The sequence below is a fragment of the Plecotus auritus genome (assembly GCF_963455305.1).
Source record: "Plecotus auritus genome assembly, chromosome: 9".
Lineage (NCBI taxonomy): Eukaryota > Metazoa > Chordata > Mammalia > Chiroptera > Vespertilionidae > Plecotus > Plecotus auritus.
The window spans coordinates 71,028,084-71,046,041 of NC_137783.1; the positions used below are offsets into that span (position 1 = coordinate 71,028,084).

The following is a 17,958-nucleotide window of genomic DNA, read 5'->3' on the forward strand; positions in this document are numbered from 1 at the left end:
CTTCTGGAGAAACAGCTTTTCCTACTCCTACTCTGACAGGCTTATCACCCAGTGCGGGGAGAGCAGGCTCCAGAGGTGAGTGAGCAGCCTGGGTTGGTTTGCATCCTGGTTCTGCCACTTTCTAGCTCCTTGACTGTGGCCAATGATCTTAATTCCTCTGTGCCTCCTTTTCCTTCTCTGCAAAATGGGGCTAATAATATCATATGTCTTTAGGGTTGTTGAGGAATTGAGTTCATTTCTGTAAACTGCTTAGCATAACACCTGGCAAATTGTTATTACTGACTTTGAGTTCCTCCCCAAAACTGAGTCCGTAGTACTCAATACATCCTTATTACATACATACATACATCTAAACTGTTTTCCTTTTTCTCCCACGGCCCTCCCCAATTTTCCACATTCTTCTCACCAAAGAGAACGCTTCAGGGAGATCTCCAGTAAATCTTTATCCAAGTCTCAATAGGACACATCATCTACTGGCCTCCATCCACACAGGCAGGGAGCATACATGATCTAACAACCAGCATGCATACTCCGGTCATTGTTAGGGACTAGAGATGTGTCTTTTCTCTTTGGAGCTTAGAGCAATGCTCCATTTTCTGGTTTCTCTCTAGAGGCATCTTTGTTTCTCACACCCTCCAGAGAGCAGAAGTTGCCCCACTTTGCCCCACTTGCTGTTCCAATGACCTCCACGAGGGAGGAGAGGCTGTAAGGTCCCGGGGAAGAGTGGCTTCAGTGCTGCTCCTGCCTCTAGCAATGGTTCTCAACCTTTCTAATGCCGCGACCCTTTAATATAGTTCCTCATGTTGTGGTGACCCCCAACCATAAAATTATTTTCGTTGCTACTTCATAACTAATTTTGCTACTGTTAATGAATCGTAATGTAAATATCTGTGTTTTCCGATGGTCACTGTAGAGCCTAAGACCATAGGAAAACACAGATATTTACATTACGATTCATAACAGTAGCGACCCACAGATTGAGTCGGGACCCTGCTAGCAGTTCTCAACAGTCGCGACCCACAGGTTGAGAACTGCTAGCAGGGTCGCGACCCGTAACTTTAATCATTAAAGTATTACATACGCGTCCTTAGGCATTCTATTTTATTATTTATTTTGCTAACAGGCCGTTCTTTAACTGTGATGCGGCTCACTGGACGATGCGCACCACTGCTCATCAGGTTACACAAGTGACAGAAACAGGACAGTCGCAGCTATAGAATTGTCCAGAGACAAGGCGGGAGGAAGGAAAGTGACGTGCCTTCTCTGGTCCTCACCCACCTAGTAACTGGAATGCGTGTTTGGCCTGGTTTCCCGCCCGCGAACACGCAAGTCCTAGTTTCCCCATCCCCCTGTTTGCTGGCAATGAGATCGTGGCTTTTGCGCGAGGAAGGTATTTCTCTGAAGCGTCCACCAGTGCCCCGCCTTGGCTGTAGGTGCTTCAGTGCTGCAGCCACTCCTGCCTCGGGCCTCGGGCAAGGGGCCAGGCTGTATTTTGGAGATGACAAAACACCTCGTTTTAGGGAAGCTGGGCGGCTGCTGACTGGGTGAGTGGCCACGGCAGGGTCATTTTAGCGAGTCCAGGGGCGCGGCTTTGGGGTCCGGCTGGAAGCACCCCGACTCCGGGGCAGCTTGGAGCCGGCGGGGAGCAGCGCCCACGCGGGAAGGTCGAGCTCGAGGGTGAGGTCACCGTTGCCATGACTCCGGGCAGTGACGCGCGTCGGCACGTGACCAGCGGTTGCCATGGCACCGGGCCCCGGCGGCGCGGGCGCTCCGCCCCGGAGTGACGTCAGCGCGCCCCCCTCCTCCCGTCCCCCGCCCCCTCCCCGCGGCGCCCCGCGGCCCCGGAGGTTTCAGTGCACAAGATGGCGGCGGCGGCGGCGAGCGGAGCCGGCGGGGCTTCGGGGGCCGCGGCCGGGGGGGCCGGGCCGGCGGGCCGCCTGCTGCCTCTGCCGGCGCCGGGACCCCCGGCCGCCCCCGCTGCTGTGCCTCCGGCAGCGGGCTCGCCGCGTCCCCCGGCCCCAGCCTCCCGCGGGCCGGCGCCCGCCCGCATCGGCTACTACGAGATCGACCGCACCATCGGCAAGGGCAACTTCGCGGTGGTGAAGCGGGCCACGCACCTCCTCACCAAGGCCAAGGTAGCGGCGCGGCGCGCGAGCGCGGGGCGGGAGGGACGCGAGCCGGGCTGGGGTTGGTGGCGGAGGTTCGGGGGCCGGGGGCGCTGGGCGGGGACCCTGAGGGGCCGCGGGAGTGGGGAGCGGGCGAGGGGGTGCGGGACCCGGACGGGGTGCGGGCCTGGTGCCGGGACCGGGCGCCGAGGCGGGAGGGAGGTCCCGCGCGGACTGAGGGAGGCGGACGCTCGGAACGAGGTCGGAACTCCGACGCCCCACGAGCTGAGCCGAGGAGACGCTGGAACCAGCGGGTGGGAACCCCGAGGGGACGAGGCAGGGGCGTGGGAGACGGGGATCGGGGCGGCCCGGCGCGTCTTAGGGCGTGTGTGGGTTCAGGCGGGCAGGGGCGAGCTGGCCCCTTATGACAGGTCTCAGTCTGCATAGGTGGCGGGAGGGGGAGCCTTGAGGACAGACGAGAACATTGGAGGAATCGAGGAAGGAAATGGGGAAACACTGGGGAGAAATTACTTGTTATTCTGCAGGAATGGGCTCGGGGACAGGGGCGGCAGGGACCCGGGGTTAAGCAATTGCGGAGCTGGGCTGCTGGCTGGTGTGGCTCTCGGCGACCTGCGGAGTGCAGTGATGAAATTCAAGGTCAATGAGGAAGCCACATGTGTATACATATACATTCTTACCTGGGAAGTTCCTTTTTGAGGAAGTATGGGTAGCATTTTCCCCATAGCCTTCTTCTTTGGGAGGATTGGAATCTAAGGCATCAGGCCCAATCGTTTGGTTTCAGTTGGACCCACAAAGCCCATTTGAACGCCAAATTTTTCCTTTGTGCATTCTCTCACTTGAATGAACACTTTCAGTGGAGTCATGCCCCGCATTCGACACGCAGTTTGTTCCCTCGACCTGTGACCACAGCTGCTGCTGCTGCTTCCTACAAAAGCCACATCAGTGCCCCTGCCCCAGCCCGCGCTGCTGTCATCCATCACCTACCTGGTTTCTGCCTTTATGGCAGTCGCTCGTCTTCAGAAGCCAGCGGCGTATCCAGGCCTTCTCTCCTGCTCACTTACCGCCCGGAGTTGCTTTTCCCCTTGTTTCTGTCCTAGGCTATAAGGGGCCCTTGTCCTGTGGCAGGGTAGGTGCCTGTGGACAATTGATTGGTCAGTTTCACTTCTCTGAGGAGGGGGCGCTCTTCAGCCTTATGGTCAGTTTTTATCAGAGGCCCTCAAGTCTTCGGGTCTGAGCTGCAGGAGATCAAGTCCACGGTTCCCCATGTTACCCTGTTGCCCTCCAACCCTGAGGGGGAGTAGGCTGAGCGAAGACTCTGATGCATCTCCACCTTTCCTCCCCACCCCAATGTTTCCAGTTCTGCTTACTGTTAGCCAAGCCAAACTTATGTTTACAAACAACTCTAGTTGTTGGAGCCTTGTTCCTTGTTTTGTTATTTCCTTTTTGCTCCCCCGTCCCCCCTCAAGTAATCACATGTACTCCTGTGATTATTATTTTTTTTAAAAATATATTTTATTGATTTTTTACAGAGAGGAAGGGAGAGGGATAGAGAATTAGAAACATCGATCAGCTGCCTCCTGCACACCCCCCACTGGGGATGTGCCCGCAACCAAGGTACATGCCCTTGACCAGAATCGAACCTGGGACCCTTGAGTCCGCAGGCCGATGCTCTATCCACTGAGCCAAACCGGTTAGGGCTCCTGTGATTATTTTGCTTTGATCTTTAGGGGAAGGACTCTATGAACTTAATTGGTTACCTGGTTTATGGTATCTATGCCTTAAAGAATTTTATATCTTCCAGATCTTGAATACACCAAAATACTGATAAAAAATTTCGGACAGACAGAGTTGAATGTTTTTGGAAATGTAATTGCAAACAGTTTATTCTTGGTGTTATATATAAAAGAGACATTTCTGTCTTCGGTAGTCAGCAAAACCAGTGGCTAATTATGGCTGGTCTGCCCACTTTCTAATTTTCCTGTGTGTGTGTTTCTTAGTTTTTCTCTGAGGCCTTGGTATCCTTTAGGACTGCAGCATTTTCAGCAGTGGCTTGTTTATAAACGGTGTCACTGTTTATGTTGGTTTTAACTTTGATCACTTGTGGTGTGGAGTTATGCAATTCCTTTGTATGGAAATTTTCAAAATCTTGAATGAGACAAATGGATGGCATGGACAGTGAGTTCAATGAGTTGCATGTGTGATGGGACCACACCAGCATTCATTTGGGTTTCTGTAGCAGTGTGCAATTTCCTACTTACAGTACAGTTACAAGCACCCTATCTTTTGTTGCTTAAATTACCCTGAGGACATGAGTGAAGTTTAATTCACAAGGAATTGTCACGTGCTCTGGGTGAACGATGAGCATATTTTGGCCTGCTCCAGGTTTAATCTGAATCCACTTTGGAAGGGTTTCTCAAATGCTGACAGCTTAGATGTGCTTAACAGCTGTTGACATACAGTATGACGGCCTATTGAGGCCATGGCTTGGTTATATAATGCAAGGAAGGTGCCTGCGCTACTAGCAGTTGCAGAAACTGCCTTTTCAGTTCCTCAGGTGGGTTTTTCTTCCCAGGCACTGCAGCGTTTATCTTACTTCTGTGGCCAGGTCGCTTGGAATAAAGAGAGCTTTTCCCCTCATCTCTTTCCAGAATGTATTATTTTTTTGTTTCTTCTTTTAGAGGTATGTGATTTCTTCTTTCTGCTTTTATTCCTATAGGTCTGGGTTTTTCTAGTAACCATATATATCAGACTCAGGTAATTCCAATGACATTTGTGTTGGCTGAAGGAGGGTAGGTAGTAGGTGTTTCTGAACATCAAAGAAATATTTATGGTCACCTTTTCTTATATGTACTTCCCTTTCCAAGGACTGAGAGTCTAAAGTAAACTTCATTTATTGACTAAGCTACAACACTCTGTCCAATAAGTGGTGAGGCTTGGCCCTTTCCCGATTCTGTTAACTCTCAAACCCCCTAGAGGAAGGACCCGGGGATGAATAAAATCAGTTGAGAAAGGGAAATATTTTCCTCTTTGGTTGTTGGTGATTTTTGTGGCACTGCGTCCGTGAGCTCAGCGTTCATGTGGGCAGCACTGCAGAGCTGAGCGTGTCACTGCAGAACAGTTAGCAGGAGGAGCGGGCATCTCTGACACACTCTGGTCAGCAGCTCCCTGGCTGTCTTTGTCCTACTAGCGCTGACTTCCTTTTTTTTTTGGAGGAGCCTTAGTATGAAATTCTTTGGCTCTATCCTTTTGGTAGGATACTCTGAAATATTAAAGAGCTTTAAAATAAAGATTTTCTGTTCTCAGTTGCTTATAGTCTGTTGTCTGTGCCTAATTATACCTTCACTGATTGGATGAATAAAAACAAAGAGTAGATGTATTTTGTATATATTTTAAAAGTATACATGACCATGACTATTGGTCAAAAAGCCATTGGCCAAATACTTAAAAAAATGTTTTTTATTGATTTCAGAGAGGAAAGGAGAGGGAGAGAGAGATAGAAACATCAATGATGAGATGGAATCATTGATTGGTTGCCTCCTACATACCCCCATTGAGGATCCACTCCCGCATCCTGGTCATGTGCCTTGACTGGCAATCAAACTGTGACCTCCTGGTTCATGGGTCAATGCTCAACTACTGAGCCATGCCGACTGGGCCAATACTTAAAAAAAAACACACACACACAAAAAAAAACCCTCACCCAAAGATAATGGGTTTTTAAACTGATTTTTAGAGAGAGAGAGAGAGAGAGAGAGAGAGAGAGAGAGAGAGATATCAATTTGTTGCCTTTTGTACTTGCCCTAACTGGGGATTGAACCCACAACTGAGGTATGTGCCCTGACCAGGAATGGAACCTGCATCCTTTTGGTGTACAGGATGTTGCTTCAACCAAGTGAGCCAGCTGGCCAGGGCTCAAATACTTTTAATGTGTATTTCAACAGATGCATATCACTTGCCCATTACTGGTTTGTGGTAAGAGCATGAGCTTTGGATAAGACTGCCTGGGTTTGGATCCTCTGCTGTTTAATAGTTGGGTGATCTTGGGTAAATTATTTAACTTCTCTGTGTTTGGATGCTCTCATCTGTAAAGTGAGATGACAATAATACCTCCCAAGTTTGGGTATTATGAAGATTAAATAATATATGTGAAGCTCTTAGAATAGTACTTGGCACATAGTAGGCATATATCAGCATCAGCATCATCATCAGATGCTATAATAACAAAAGGTGAATAAGACATAGTTCCCCTTTTTGACCTTTTACCCCTTTGGAACAGTTCATGAATGTACAAGCCATTCATTTTGTTTGGGTAGATGCCATCCTGATGATATTTATTTCATGTTATGTCAGGGGCCACTTTGACAGAGTTGGGTTAGACTCCTGTGGATTATGGGCTAATTTCATGAAATTGGGATTTAAAATAATTTTCCATTAGTTAAACTTTTTAAATCGTTATGAGACTTGTCTAATGAAAACTGTGACTGATGCTGGCTTTTATTTGGGCTGCTTTGAATCTTCCGTGTGTTTGTGTTACTACTGTTCGTCACATTGGAACAGAGTTTGAGAGCAGTCTTTTCTCCAGAGATTACCTAAATTTGGTGGAGAATGTGAATTATTCTTACAAGAACACATTTGCATTTGGGTACTACTTAGAAGTCCAAGGTCAGGATTCTTTACTTTAGATAACACACAGAGAAAACTTGTTGCCCCATGACCCCATTCCACATATTGACCAGCCAGGACACACCTGTGGACTGCATGGTTTAGTGCGAACTCCTTTCCACGAGGAGAAAAACTCAGTGGGCTAATAGTTTTATAGCTACTGCTAAGTCAGACTTTCATGAAGCACATGAGATGCTGTTTGTGCTCATCAGAAGACTGAAAGCAAGACTCAGTGGTAAATAGAAAAGTGAATTATGTCAAAAAGAAATTGAAAGCAAGATTTACATTACATTTGAGGGGATAGATCCACCCCTAGATAACACAGAAATGCCTACTGAAAGATGACTAATTTCACTTTGATACATATAATACTTCATTTGTGATGGGGTTGCTGACTTTGTTGAAACTTTGTGAAGAGCTAAGATTGATTTGGACTAGTCTGTCTAGATTCAGAATACCGGCATTCCACTTTCAGCATCAGAGCTGTTTATTTAGCACTTTGGCTTTGGTGCCAGCTCCCTAGAAAGTCATAGATCTGGCGCAAGCCAGAGGTGCCCAGACTGGTTGTTTCTGTGCCAGAAGTGCTGTTTTCATTTTCCAGGCATCAGTCTGGCTGATGTTTTCAAGTTCACAGCACAAAAGAGAACAAAGTGGATTCTTCGAAAAGAAAAAGAAATTCTCTCTTTACCAGAGCCTCTGTAATTCTAAAAAGCACGTAAAACATCTCTGCACAGATATGGACTCTTTCTCTTACCTATTTATTCATTCAGTGTATATTTATTGAATCCACATTTTGTTCAGGTTCTATCCTGGACGCTCTTGTTTGTACACTGATAAGAGAGATAAAAAGCCCTAACCGGTTTGGCTCAGTGGATAGAGCGTCGGCCTGCGGACTGAAGGGTCCCGGGTTCGATTCCGGTCAAGGGCATGTACCTGGGTTGCGGGCACATCCCCAGTAGGGGGCGTGCAGGAGGCAGCTGATCGATGTCTCTCTCTCATCGATGTTTCTAACTCTTTATCCCTCTCTCTTCCTCTCTGTAAAAAATCAATAAAAATATATTTAAAAAAAAAAAAAGAGAGATAAAAAGCTCTTGCCTTCTTGGAGCTTCCTTTCTAATGGGAGGAGACAGATAAGAAACATGTAAAAAAATAACTTCATATAGTGATGAGTACTATGAAGAAAATAAATGGGCTAGAGAGTGTCTGGGGAAGGATGCTGCTTCTGATAAGAGGGGTTGGGAAGGCCTTTCCAATGTGATGATATTTGAACTGACACCTGAATGAGCATCAGTCTGGGAAGATTTGGAAGACATGCTTGGTTACATCAATGCAGAAGGAATGGCAATTGCAAAGGTCTTGGGGTAGAAAGCTTGGCTTTTTCAAAAATTAGACCCAAGGTCATGGAACAAGGGGGAGGATGGTAAGGGATGAAGTCAGAAAGGTAGACAGAGACCAGATAATATAGGTTGATAGTCCATTTTATGGAATTGGGCATGAAACAGAGCATTGACATCAACAGATATCGAAGCAGGAGTACTGACATTATCTGATTTATGTTTTTAAAAATTCATGCTGGTTATTTTATGGTTAAGGGTTAAAGCTTTTTCTATGCATTTCTTAGATGGAGGAGGTATTCAATTTTAACAACTTATATTCTTTCACACTTAAGAGAATATAATACCTTTTGACATAAATTAAACATGATCGGCCAACAAATATTTGTTGATTTTTGGACACAAAAAAGATCTTAGCGATCTTCTATTCCAGTGCTTTCTTTTCCAGAATCTAGAAAGATGGACTTAATGGAGTTTAGAATCTCAGGCCTTTAGGGGCTATTAAAGTAGTTTAGACCAATTACCCATTAGATTCATGACTCCCTTTGGTATCTTCCCTCCTCCCTCCATTTGCCAAGATTCCTATAGCTAGTTAGTGCGGGAGCTAGAATTAGAGTTCAGGCATTCCAGTTTCTAGTTAACTACTCTGACTCCTCCAGTCATAGAAAACACTGCCCTTGCCTTCTAAGCACTTGATTTTTTTAATTAGAGAAACAAGACATATCTACTAATTAAAGTCTAAGATATCCTTTCTATAAATCCAAATTCCAAAAGTGAGATGTCATGATTAGAGGAACATCTTCCAAATAGGAGGAAGAATATATACCAACACTGTATTTCAACTGTCCTTGGCCATTATTTCACTCTGTCACTCCTGCCACTTACCAGCAGTCCTCCATGGATCCATTACTTTGCCATTGTTTTGCCTTTAAACCTCTACTCAAATACCCTTGGTGCCCCCTTGACATGACTAAGGTATCAAAAAGCCTTTCAAAATACCAAGGAAGTAAAAGGGAAGGAACAGAGAAGGCAATGACCATAAGCACAGTCTGCCTTGTATCGTTCTCCTTTGCCACTGAATCTCGCTCACTCCCAGGGATGGGGAGTCATTATGCTTCTGCTCTTGGACTGGTCTGTCTTTGAATGTACCTGTCTTAGATGGACTCCTCACTTTCCAGATTATTACTGGTTCCAGGGGATGGTGCCATCTTTTAACTCATTAAGAGAACTGGTCACCAAGATACATACCTTGATGACACAGGTGAAGACCAAGAGAACCTCTTACCTAGAGCTTTTCTTCTGTGGTTCTAGTTTTTGGTCTAAGAGCTACACCTATTTCCCCAGTGCATGACCTCACCCTTCAGGTGAGACCCTGAGAGCCCTTCTAATAGTGAGTAGCTTGGTCCCTTTCAGCACAATACATAATACAGGCCAGTCATACTGTCCTGTGGATGACCGAAAATTATATACATTCTTGTGGATTTTTGTCCTAACATAATACATACTTGTTAAAGAAAGTGGCCAAGGCAATGTCTTTGAGAAGCCTCAACTTTTGTCCAGTTATCTTAAACTATATTTAGGTTTTGATTAGGATGTTCTGAGAAATTATCAAATTTCTGCCGCGTGTCAGCTCCAGTACCAGCAGTATGATTTACTTCTCATTACTTCCTCCAGAAGAATTGAATCTGAAAATTTAGGTTAGCTAACCATACATTTTGAGGCTGAAATTTTTGAAGAAGAAATTTTTCATTCATTCCTCCCAACCAACTAACCAACCATCCATCCATCTGATAAACTTTTGCAAAATTTATTAAAAACTAGGAATTGATGTATGGCACAAAATTCAAAAAGTGCAGATTTGTATATAGTGAAATTAAGTCTGCCTGCCACCCCAAGACCTCAACCATACAGTTTTTTAGTTTTGTTTTATTCACAGATACTTATTTAGGGGCTTCTCTGGATCAGTCCAAATGCTATTTATTTTATGGCAGTGCTTTGACCTGCTTGAAATTTATAAACATTATTTTACTTAAAACAAAAAACAAAAAACCCTGCTAGCGTGGCTCAGTTGGTTGGGCTTAGTTCATTGGGCATTGTCCAATGCACCGAAAGGTTGCTGGTTCAACTCCCAGCCAGGGCACATGCCCAGGTTGTCCGCTCTATCCCCAGGTAGGGAGTGTAGGGGGCGTGTAGGAGGAAGCTGATCGATGTTGATGTTTCACTCTCACATTGATGTTTCTCTCCCTTCCTCTCCCTCTAATATAATGTAAGCTCTGTGAAGGCGGAATTTTAATCTGTTTTTGCTGCTATATTCCCAGTGTCTACTATAATGCTTATAAACATTCATCTAGTGAATGAATATAAGGATTAAAAAATGAGTACTGGGTTTGTTTTTATACTCTTAGTACACCTTAGAATTTTACTATTGCAATTTCCTCTCTCTAGTTAAGATGTTAAAGAAAAGTAATTTTCTACCTTTTCCTCACAAATCTCTAGTTAAGGAGATTTCACAACCTTTCTAGGCAAGTAATTTATTTTTGGCATATCTCAAGTTTTTATTATTAAGTTCAGTATATCTGAAATAAACCCTGCAATTTAAATTCAATTTAAATTCAAAATTTAAATGCCCTAGGTCAGTGGTCGGCAAACTGCGGCTCACGAGCCACATGCGGCTCTTTGGCCCCTTGAGTTTTTAGCAAAGGCCAGCTTAGGAGTACCCTAATTAAGTTAATAACAGTGTACCTACCTATATAGTTTAACTTTAAAAAATTTGGCTCTCAAAAGAAATTTTAATCGTTGTACTGTTGATATTTGGCTCTGTTGACTAATGAGTTTGCCAACCCCTGCCCTAGGTGGTTTGGTTAAGTGATTAGAGTGTTGGCCTGTGGACTGAAGGGTCTTGGGTTCTATTCTCCGTCAAGGGCACATGCCTTGGTTGCAGGCTCGATCCCTGGCCCAGGGCTATGTGTGGGAGGCAGCTGATTGATGTGTCTCTCTCAAAATGTCCTCGCTGCCTTCATTGTCTCTAAACAATCAATGGAAAAAATATCCTCTGGTGAGGATTAAAAACAAAACAAAACAAAACAAAACAAAACAAAACAAAACAAAACAAAACAAAACAATAGAGGGTTCCTTCATATCCAGGCCCTACAGGTAGTCAGCCAATGAATGCCTCCTTCTCCCTCTTCTGCCTTGGAGCCTCTCTTCCTTTGCAGATCTACCAAGGGGTCTTGGGCTGCTGGTACTTGAAGTAACTTCAGACTATTTGTTGAGTTATCTCTTGTTTTGTTCTTTTTTATTTTTTTAATATATTCTTATTGATTTCAGAGAGGAAGGGAGAGGGAGAGAGATAGAAACATCAATGATGAGAGAGAATCATTGATTGGCTGCCTCCTGCACGCCCCGCACTGGGGAGGGAGCCCACAACACAGGCATGTGCCCTTCACCAGAATCGAACCCGGGACCCTTCAGTCCACAGGCTGACGCTCTGTCCACTGAGCCAAACCGGCTAGGGCTGTTCTGTTCTTTATACTAGGTGAGCTGACTGAAAACAAAAACAAAACAACTTTTTAATCACTGACGTTTAATGTTAATGGGTTACATTTAATGGTTTTTACCTTTTTTTTAATAAAAGGAAATGATATATCTTTAATATATTTTTATTGGTTTTGGAGAGGAAGGGAGAGGGAGGGAGAGAAACATCAATGATAAGAAAGAATCATTGATCGGCTACCTTCTGCACACCATGGGGTCTTGGCAGCGTTGGCTACGATTTGGTGGGGTGTCGCTCTGGGGTGGTGGTGGGGGCCTGTGTCCCACTTGGGGGAAGCTGAGTGTTGGTTTGTCAGCGCCAGGTCCGTGGTGCCGTTTATTTTTAATTGGCCAGTGCAAGTCATGGCAGTTGCTGCATTGAGAGTCTGCCCTCTGGTGGTCAGTGCACATCATAGCAACGAGTTGGATGGACAGACACTTAGCCTTTTATATATATACTAGAGGCCTGTTGCATGAAGATTCGTGCAATAGGCCTTCCTTCCCCTGGCTGCCGGCACCGGTTTTCCTCCAGCACCCGGGACCCAGGCCTTCGCTCCGGCCACAGCAGAGAAGCCAAGCCTCTTCAGTCTTCAATCTTTTTTTTTTTTTAATTTTATTTTATTGATATTTTACAGAGAGGAAGGGAGAGGGATAGAGAGCTAGAAACATCGATGAGAGAGAAACATCGATCAGCTGCCTCCTGCACACCCCCCACTGGGGATGTGCCCGCAACCAAGGTACATGCCCTTGACCGGAATCGAACCCGGGACCCTTCAGTCCGCAGGCCGATGCTCTATCCACTGAGCCAAACCGGTTTCGGCCAGTCTTCAATCTTTGCTTGGGCTGGAGTCTTCAGTCTTCGCTCCACACCTGCGTATGCAAATTAACCCACCATCTTTGTTGGGTTAATTTGCATACTCACTCCTGATTGACTAGTGGGCATCTTAGATGTATGGTCAATTTGCATATTTCTCTTTTATTATTGTAGATATACTAGTGGCACGAAATTTGTGCACAGGGGTCGGGGGGAGTGTCCCTCAGCCTGGCCTGCACCCTCTCCAATCTGGGACCCCTCAGGCCTAAACTGGCAGTCGGACATCCCTCTTGCAATCCGGGACCGCTGGCTCCTAACCGCTGTCCTGCCAGCCTGATTGCCCTCAACTGTCCCCCCCTTCCATTCTAATCACCCCTAACTGCCCCCCACCTTGCTGGCCTGATCTCCCCAACTGCCTCTGCCTCAGCCCCGCCTATGGCTTTGTCCAGAAGGTCTCCTGGTCTAATTAGCATATTACCCGTTTATTAGTATAGACTAGTAGATGTCTTTCTGTTCTCCTTGATCTCTTATTGGTTTACCTGTCTAATGAAATTATATAGCTAAAACAGTGGTCGGCAAACTCATTAGTCAACAGAGCAGCAAACTGCGGCTTGCAAGCTGCATGTGGCTTGTGAGCCGCAGTTTGCCGACCACTGCGCTGTAACAACAAGAACAAATGGTATAAATAGTTTGGGAAAAAACAGTTCTTGGTCAGCATGCAGCTTAATGGGTGGGAGCAGAAATACTTAGGAATAAGAGAGAATCTATTAATTGGGGCCAGGTCGCATGCTGGGAGCACCAGTTGTTTTATAGAGAGAAGGGAAAGTATTATTTTGGCAGGTTGGTTGAGGGGAAATGGGTTAGGAGAGCTTCTACATTAATTTAAAATGATAAATAAGCCAAAGTTGGTAGAAATTTGAGGACAAGATATTTTATATAATGTTTTATTTGTGGTGTATACTTCAGGTTGGTATTTTTGTCCACTGTGTTAGAGTTTACATGAACTGAACTGAATGATAAAGGGCCAGTGATGTTACAAATTTGATGAAGAAACAGCCCAAACTCTCTAAAAGTTTTTTTCTGCTCACTGCTAGTGTAGTGTTCTAGAGAATAAGTTGACATTTTCATGTAGTAAGTTGTTTTCTGTTCCTGGCAAATGCAATCTTCATTCACATGCCACAAGGAACAGACTTGTTTTTATTGTGGAAGGCAGGAGCAGAGCTGTGTGTTTATTAGTAGGGTTAAGTTGGGCACCTGCAGGATTTTTCTTTCTCTTTCCTGCCTCCCATTGCCCTTTGCTTCTGTCAGAATGTTCTAATGTTGCATAAGTGGTGTTCTGACAATAGATAAGCTTTTTTAGTAGTTAATTTTTTTAAACTCTCAAAACAATGTTTTTAGTGACTGTATGCTCTTGGCTTCCTGTTTCTCATCAACATTGACATTGTTATTCTAGTCAAATGGGGGCAGCTGTATTTCAGCAGATGATCTTTGTGTCCAAGTCAGCTGCAGAGGCACCCCTTTCATATATTATATCTAAATACCTTGTATGTGCAGAGTAATTCTGGGAGGTACTTAAATCTTAGCATAATACTTTTGGATCTCTTTAGAGGAGTCAGTCTACAGTCCTCAAGAATAACATGTCTGCAGCATGTTACTGATAGGCCTCGTTGACGTATGCGGTAGAGTGGCAGTGATTTCAGCCTGCTGCCCCTCTGATCTCATTTTCTTTTTTCTTTTCAGTCAGCAGCTGCACCCAGTGCCCGCTCTAATTGAGCGCTTAGTAAAAAGGGCGCTGTTATACTAGTCAGTGTCTTATGTCAATGGTTGTTTAATGTTTTAGGCCAAGAGTCCATTTGGGAGTCTCATTAAATTTTGGAAAATCACATTTCAGTTTGTGTTACTTAAATTTCTCTTCTTTTCTTATGCTAGTACCACTGTTTTCTGTTTTTCCGACTCTTTGGGGAACCTATTTGGCTATCAATTGCCTGAGGCAGCCTGTAGTAATGAACTGAGTATTGGTGTGGGGGTCAGGCCTACGTGTTTCCAATTTCAATTTTACTAGTTGGGCAGTTTTCTTTGGGCAAATCACTTAACCTCATGGAGCTTCCAGTTTCTTTATTATATATTTTTACATCAGCTTTATTGACAGATGATTCATTTGGCATACAGTTTACCCAATTCAGTGTTTTTAAGTATGTTCAGAGTTGTGCAGCCATCACGATCGATTTTAGAACAGTTTAATTCCTCTTAAAGTCAATGGCATACCTATCATCAGTCACTGTCTGTTTCCCCAGCCTCCCTCTCCTAGCCCTAAGCAGCTAATAAGACTTTATGTTTTTTCCTGATTCTGGACAATTTACATTTAAATGAAATCATAAAATATAAAATATATGGCCTGGCTTCTTTCACTTAGCATATGTGTTCAAGGTTCATCTGTATTATAACATATGTTAGAATTACATTCCTTTTTATGGCTGAATAATATACTGCATTTGTTTATCCACTCATGAATCTATGGACTTTTTGGCTATTATGAACAATGCTGTTAGGAACATTTGTGTATAAGTATTTTTTTGTTTGCTTTTGTTAATCCTCACCCTGAGATATTTTTTCCATTGGTTTTTAAAATTTATTTTTAAAAATGTTCATTTTTAAAATACGTTTTTATTGATTTTTAGAGAGGAAGGGAGAGGGAGAGAGAGAGAAAAACACCAATGATAAGAAAGAATCATGGATCAGCTGCTTCCTGCATGCCTCACATGGGGTATTGAGCCCACAACCCCGGGCATGTGCCCTTGATCGGAATCGAACCCAGGACCCTTCAGTCCACAGGCCCACGCTGTATCCACTGAGCCAAACCAGCTAGGGCCTCATTGTGGTTTTGATTTGCATTTCTCTAATGATGAATGGTGTTGAGCATCTTTTTATATGCTGACTATCCATTTGTAGATCTTTGAAGTGTTTGTTTAGATTTTTTTTGGCCCATTTTTTAGTTGGGTTATTTGTCTTTATTGCTGAGTTATAAGAATTCTTTATATATTCTGAATACAGTTCCTTTATCAGATGTATGACTTAAAGATATTTTTTATTTTGTGGGTAGTCTTTTCACTTTTGTGATGCTTTTGTTTGCAGCACAAACATTTTAAATTTTGATTCCCTCATTTTTTTTAACAACTTAAGCAAAAAATCTTTTTATTAAAAAATATATTTTATTGATTTTTTATAGAGAGAAAGGGAGAGGGATACAGAGTTAGAAACATTGATGAGAGAGAAACATCGATCAGCTGCCTCCTGCACACCTCATACTGGGGATGTGCCCACAACCAAGGTACATGCCCTTGACCAGAATCGAACCTGGGACCTTTCAGTCCACAGGCCAATGCTCTATTCACTGAGCCAAACCCGTTAGGGCTTAAGCAAAAAATCTTTACTATAGTAATAATTTGTGAGTCAGTAACAAGAAGAATATATTCAAGAGCCATATGTGCACAGCCAGTACTATCTGCCTGATACATGTGTCTATAATCAAACTTTAAAAAATATGTACCATATAAAGTGTTTATTAAAAAGGACCATACCAGCCAAAACCGGTTTGGCTCAGTGGATAGAGCGTCAGCCTGCGGACTGAAAGGTCCCAGGTTCGATTCCGGTCAAGGGCATGTAACTTGGTTGCGGGCACATCCCCAGTAGGAGGTGTGCAAGAGGCAGCTGATCGATGTTTCTCTCCATTGATGTTTCTGACTATCTATCCCTCTTCCTTCCTCTCTGTAAAAAATCAATAAAATATATTGAAAAAAAAAAAAAAAGGACCATACCACACATCTAGTTTGTTATAGTACTTGTTTTTTAATTTAATAATATATCTCCAACATTCTTCTATGTCAGTACATTTGCCCTAGTCTCAGTCTTTTTTTATTTGATCCTCACCCGAGGATATTTTTCATTGATTTTTGGAGAGAGGGAAAGAGAGAGGGAAATGTCTATGTGAGAGAAACACATCAATTGGTTGCCTCCTGCACCTGCCCTGACCATGGCCTGGGCGGGGAGGTGCCTGCAACCAAGGTTCATACCATTGGCCGGAATGGAACCTGGATCCCTCCCGTCCGGGGCCGACGCTCTATCCACTTGGCCAAACTGGTTAGGGCTAGTCTCAATCTTTTTAATGACTATAGAGTATTCCATCTTATGGATACACTATAATTTGTGTAAGTAGTATCCTATTGATAGATTTTAAAGTTGTTTCCAGCTTGTTATAATTATAAATTATATGTCAGTTAATGTTTTCTCATATTTATATGTGCACACTTGTGCTAGTGTTTCTTTTCTATTCCGTTTGCTGCTGAACTACGTACTACTCAAAAGTCTCTTAAGTCTCAGACTTAATTTTTTAAAATACTAGAGTTTTATTAGGTCCAACCTACAGTAAATTTCCCGAAAGTTATATTCTTTTCTATTATGATATATACAGATTTAAGATCTTCTTTTGAAACTAGGTTCTCTATTTTCTCAGTAATCCTATCTAATAAAGAGGGAATATGCTAATTGACCATCACAACCTCACAAAGATGGCGGCACCCACAGCCAATAAGGAGGGAATATGCTAATTGACTGCCATGCCCTCAAAGATGGTGGCACCCACAGCCACAAGATGGCAGCGCCCAGTCCCCTCAGCCCTGTTAGGGTGGCAGGTGCACAGCATGGCTGGGCCCGCCCCCAGGCAGGTCTGGCCACTCTGTATGCCTGCCTCCGAAGTCCCCCAATCCCTTTAGTCCCCAGTCACACAGGGCCCTCTGGGGCTCAGATAACCAGGGCCAGCTGAGGCTTGCACTGCCGGCAGTGGCAGCAGCAGAGGTGTGATGGGGGCGTCGCCTTCCCCTGATCGCTGGGTCGCCTCCCACCCCTGAGGGCTCCCCGACTGTGAGAGAGGGCAGTCCGGGCTGAGGGACCCCCCTCCAGTGCATGAATTTTCATGCACCGGGCCTCTAGTTTAGTATAACAGTTCACTAAAAGTAGAATGTTTGAATCAAACTATATGGTAAGTGCTTAACATTTTATAAATGTTGCCAAATTGCCCTCCAGGAAAGGGCAGGCTCATTCACACAAAAGTGTATAAGACCACTTTTTCTGTTCTCTTCAACACTGGCAACCAGCATCTCTAAGGGAGTAAATCCCACATGGAAAAGAAAAGGTCATTTTAGTTTGTAGTTACTTATTAGTGAACTGAGTATCATTTAATTTGTTTGTTGGCAGTTTGTGTTTTGTCTTGGAATTGTCTGTGTCCTTTGTCCACTTTTCTATTGGACTTTTTTTTTTTAAATTATAATTAACAGCTTTTTGAATATTAGGGAAGTTAGTTACCCCTTAAAATACTACAGATACGTTTCTGTGTTTGTCTTTTGACTTTGTGTGTGTGTATTTAAAAAAAAGTAAACATCTTTATATAGTCAGATTTTTGTTTCACTTTATGGCTTCTCATTTTCCTTCTTCATTC

At 44.1% G+C, this 17,958-nt stretch overlaps 1 protein-coding gene across 4 annotated transcripts in view; it reads left to right on the top strand.

Annotated features, from left to right (window-relative positions):
* Positions 1 to 1,817: 1,817 nt before the first annotated feature.
* The window catches only part of SIK3 (SIK family kinase 3), a 290,306-nt gene continuing 274,165 nt past the window's right edge, over positions 1,818 to 17,958 (top strand). For 2 of the 4 annotated variants that reach the window (XM_080688523.1, XM_080688524.1), the window contains exon 1: positions 1,818 to 2,135. In XM_080688523.1, the coding sequence (XP_080544649.1) occupies positions 1,863 to 2,135 (273 nt within the window). In that variant the 5' untranslated portion in view covers positions 1,818 to 1,862. The remainder of the gene's footprint in view (positions 2,136 to 17,958) is intronic. The other 2 variants (XM_080688521.1, XM_080688522.1) reach the window with 1 other exon arrangement.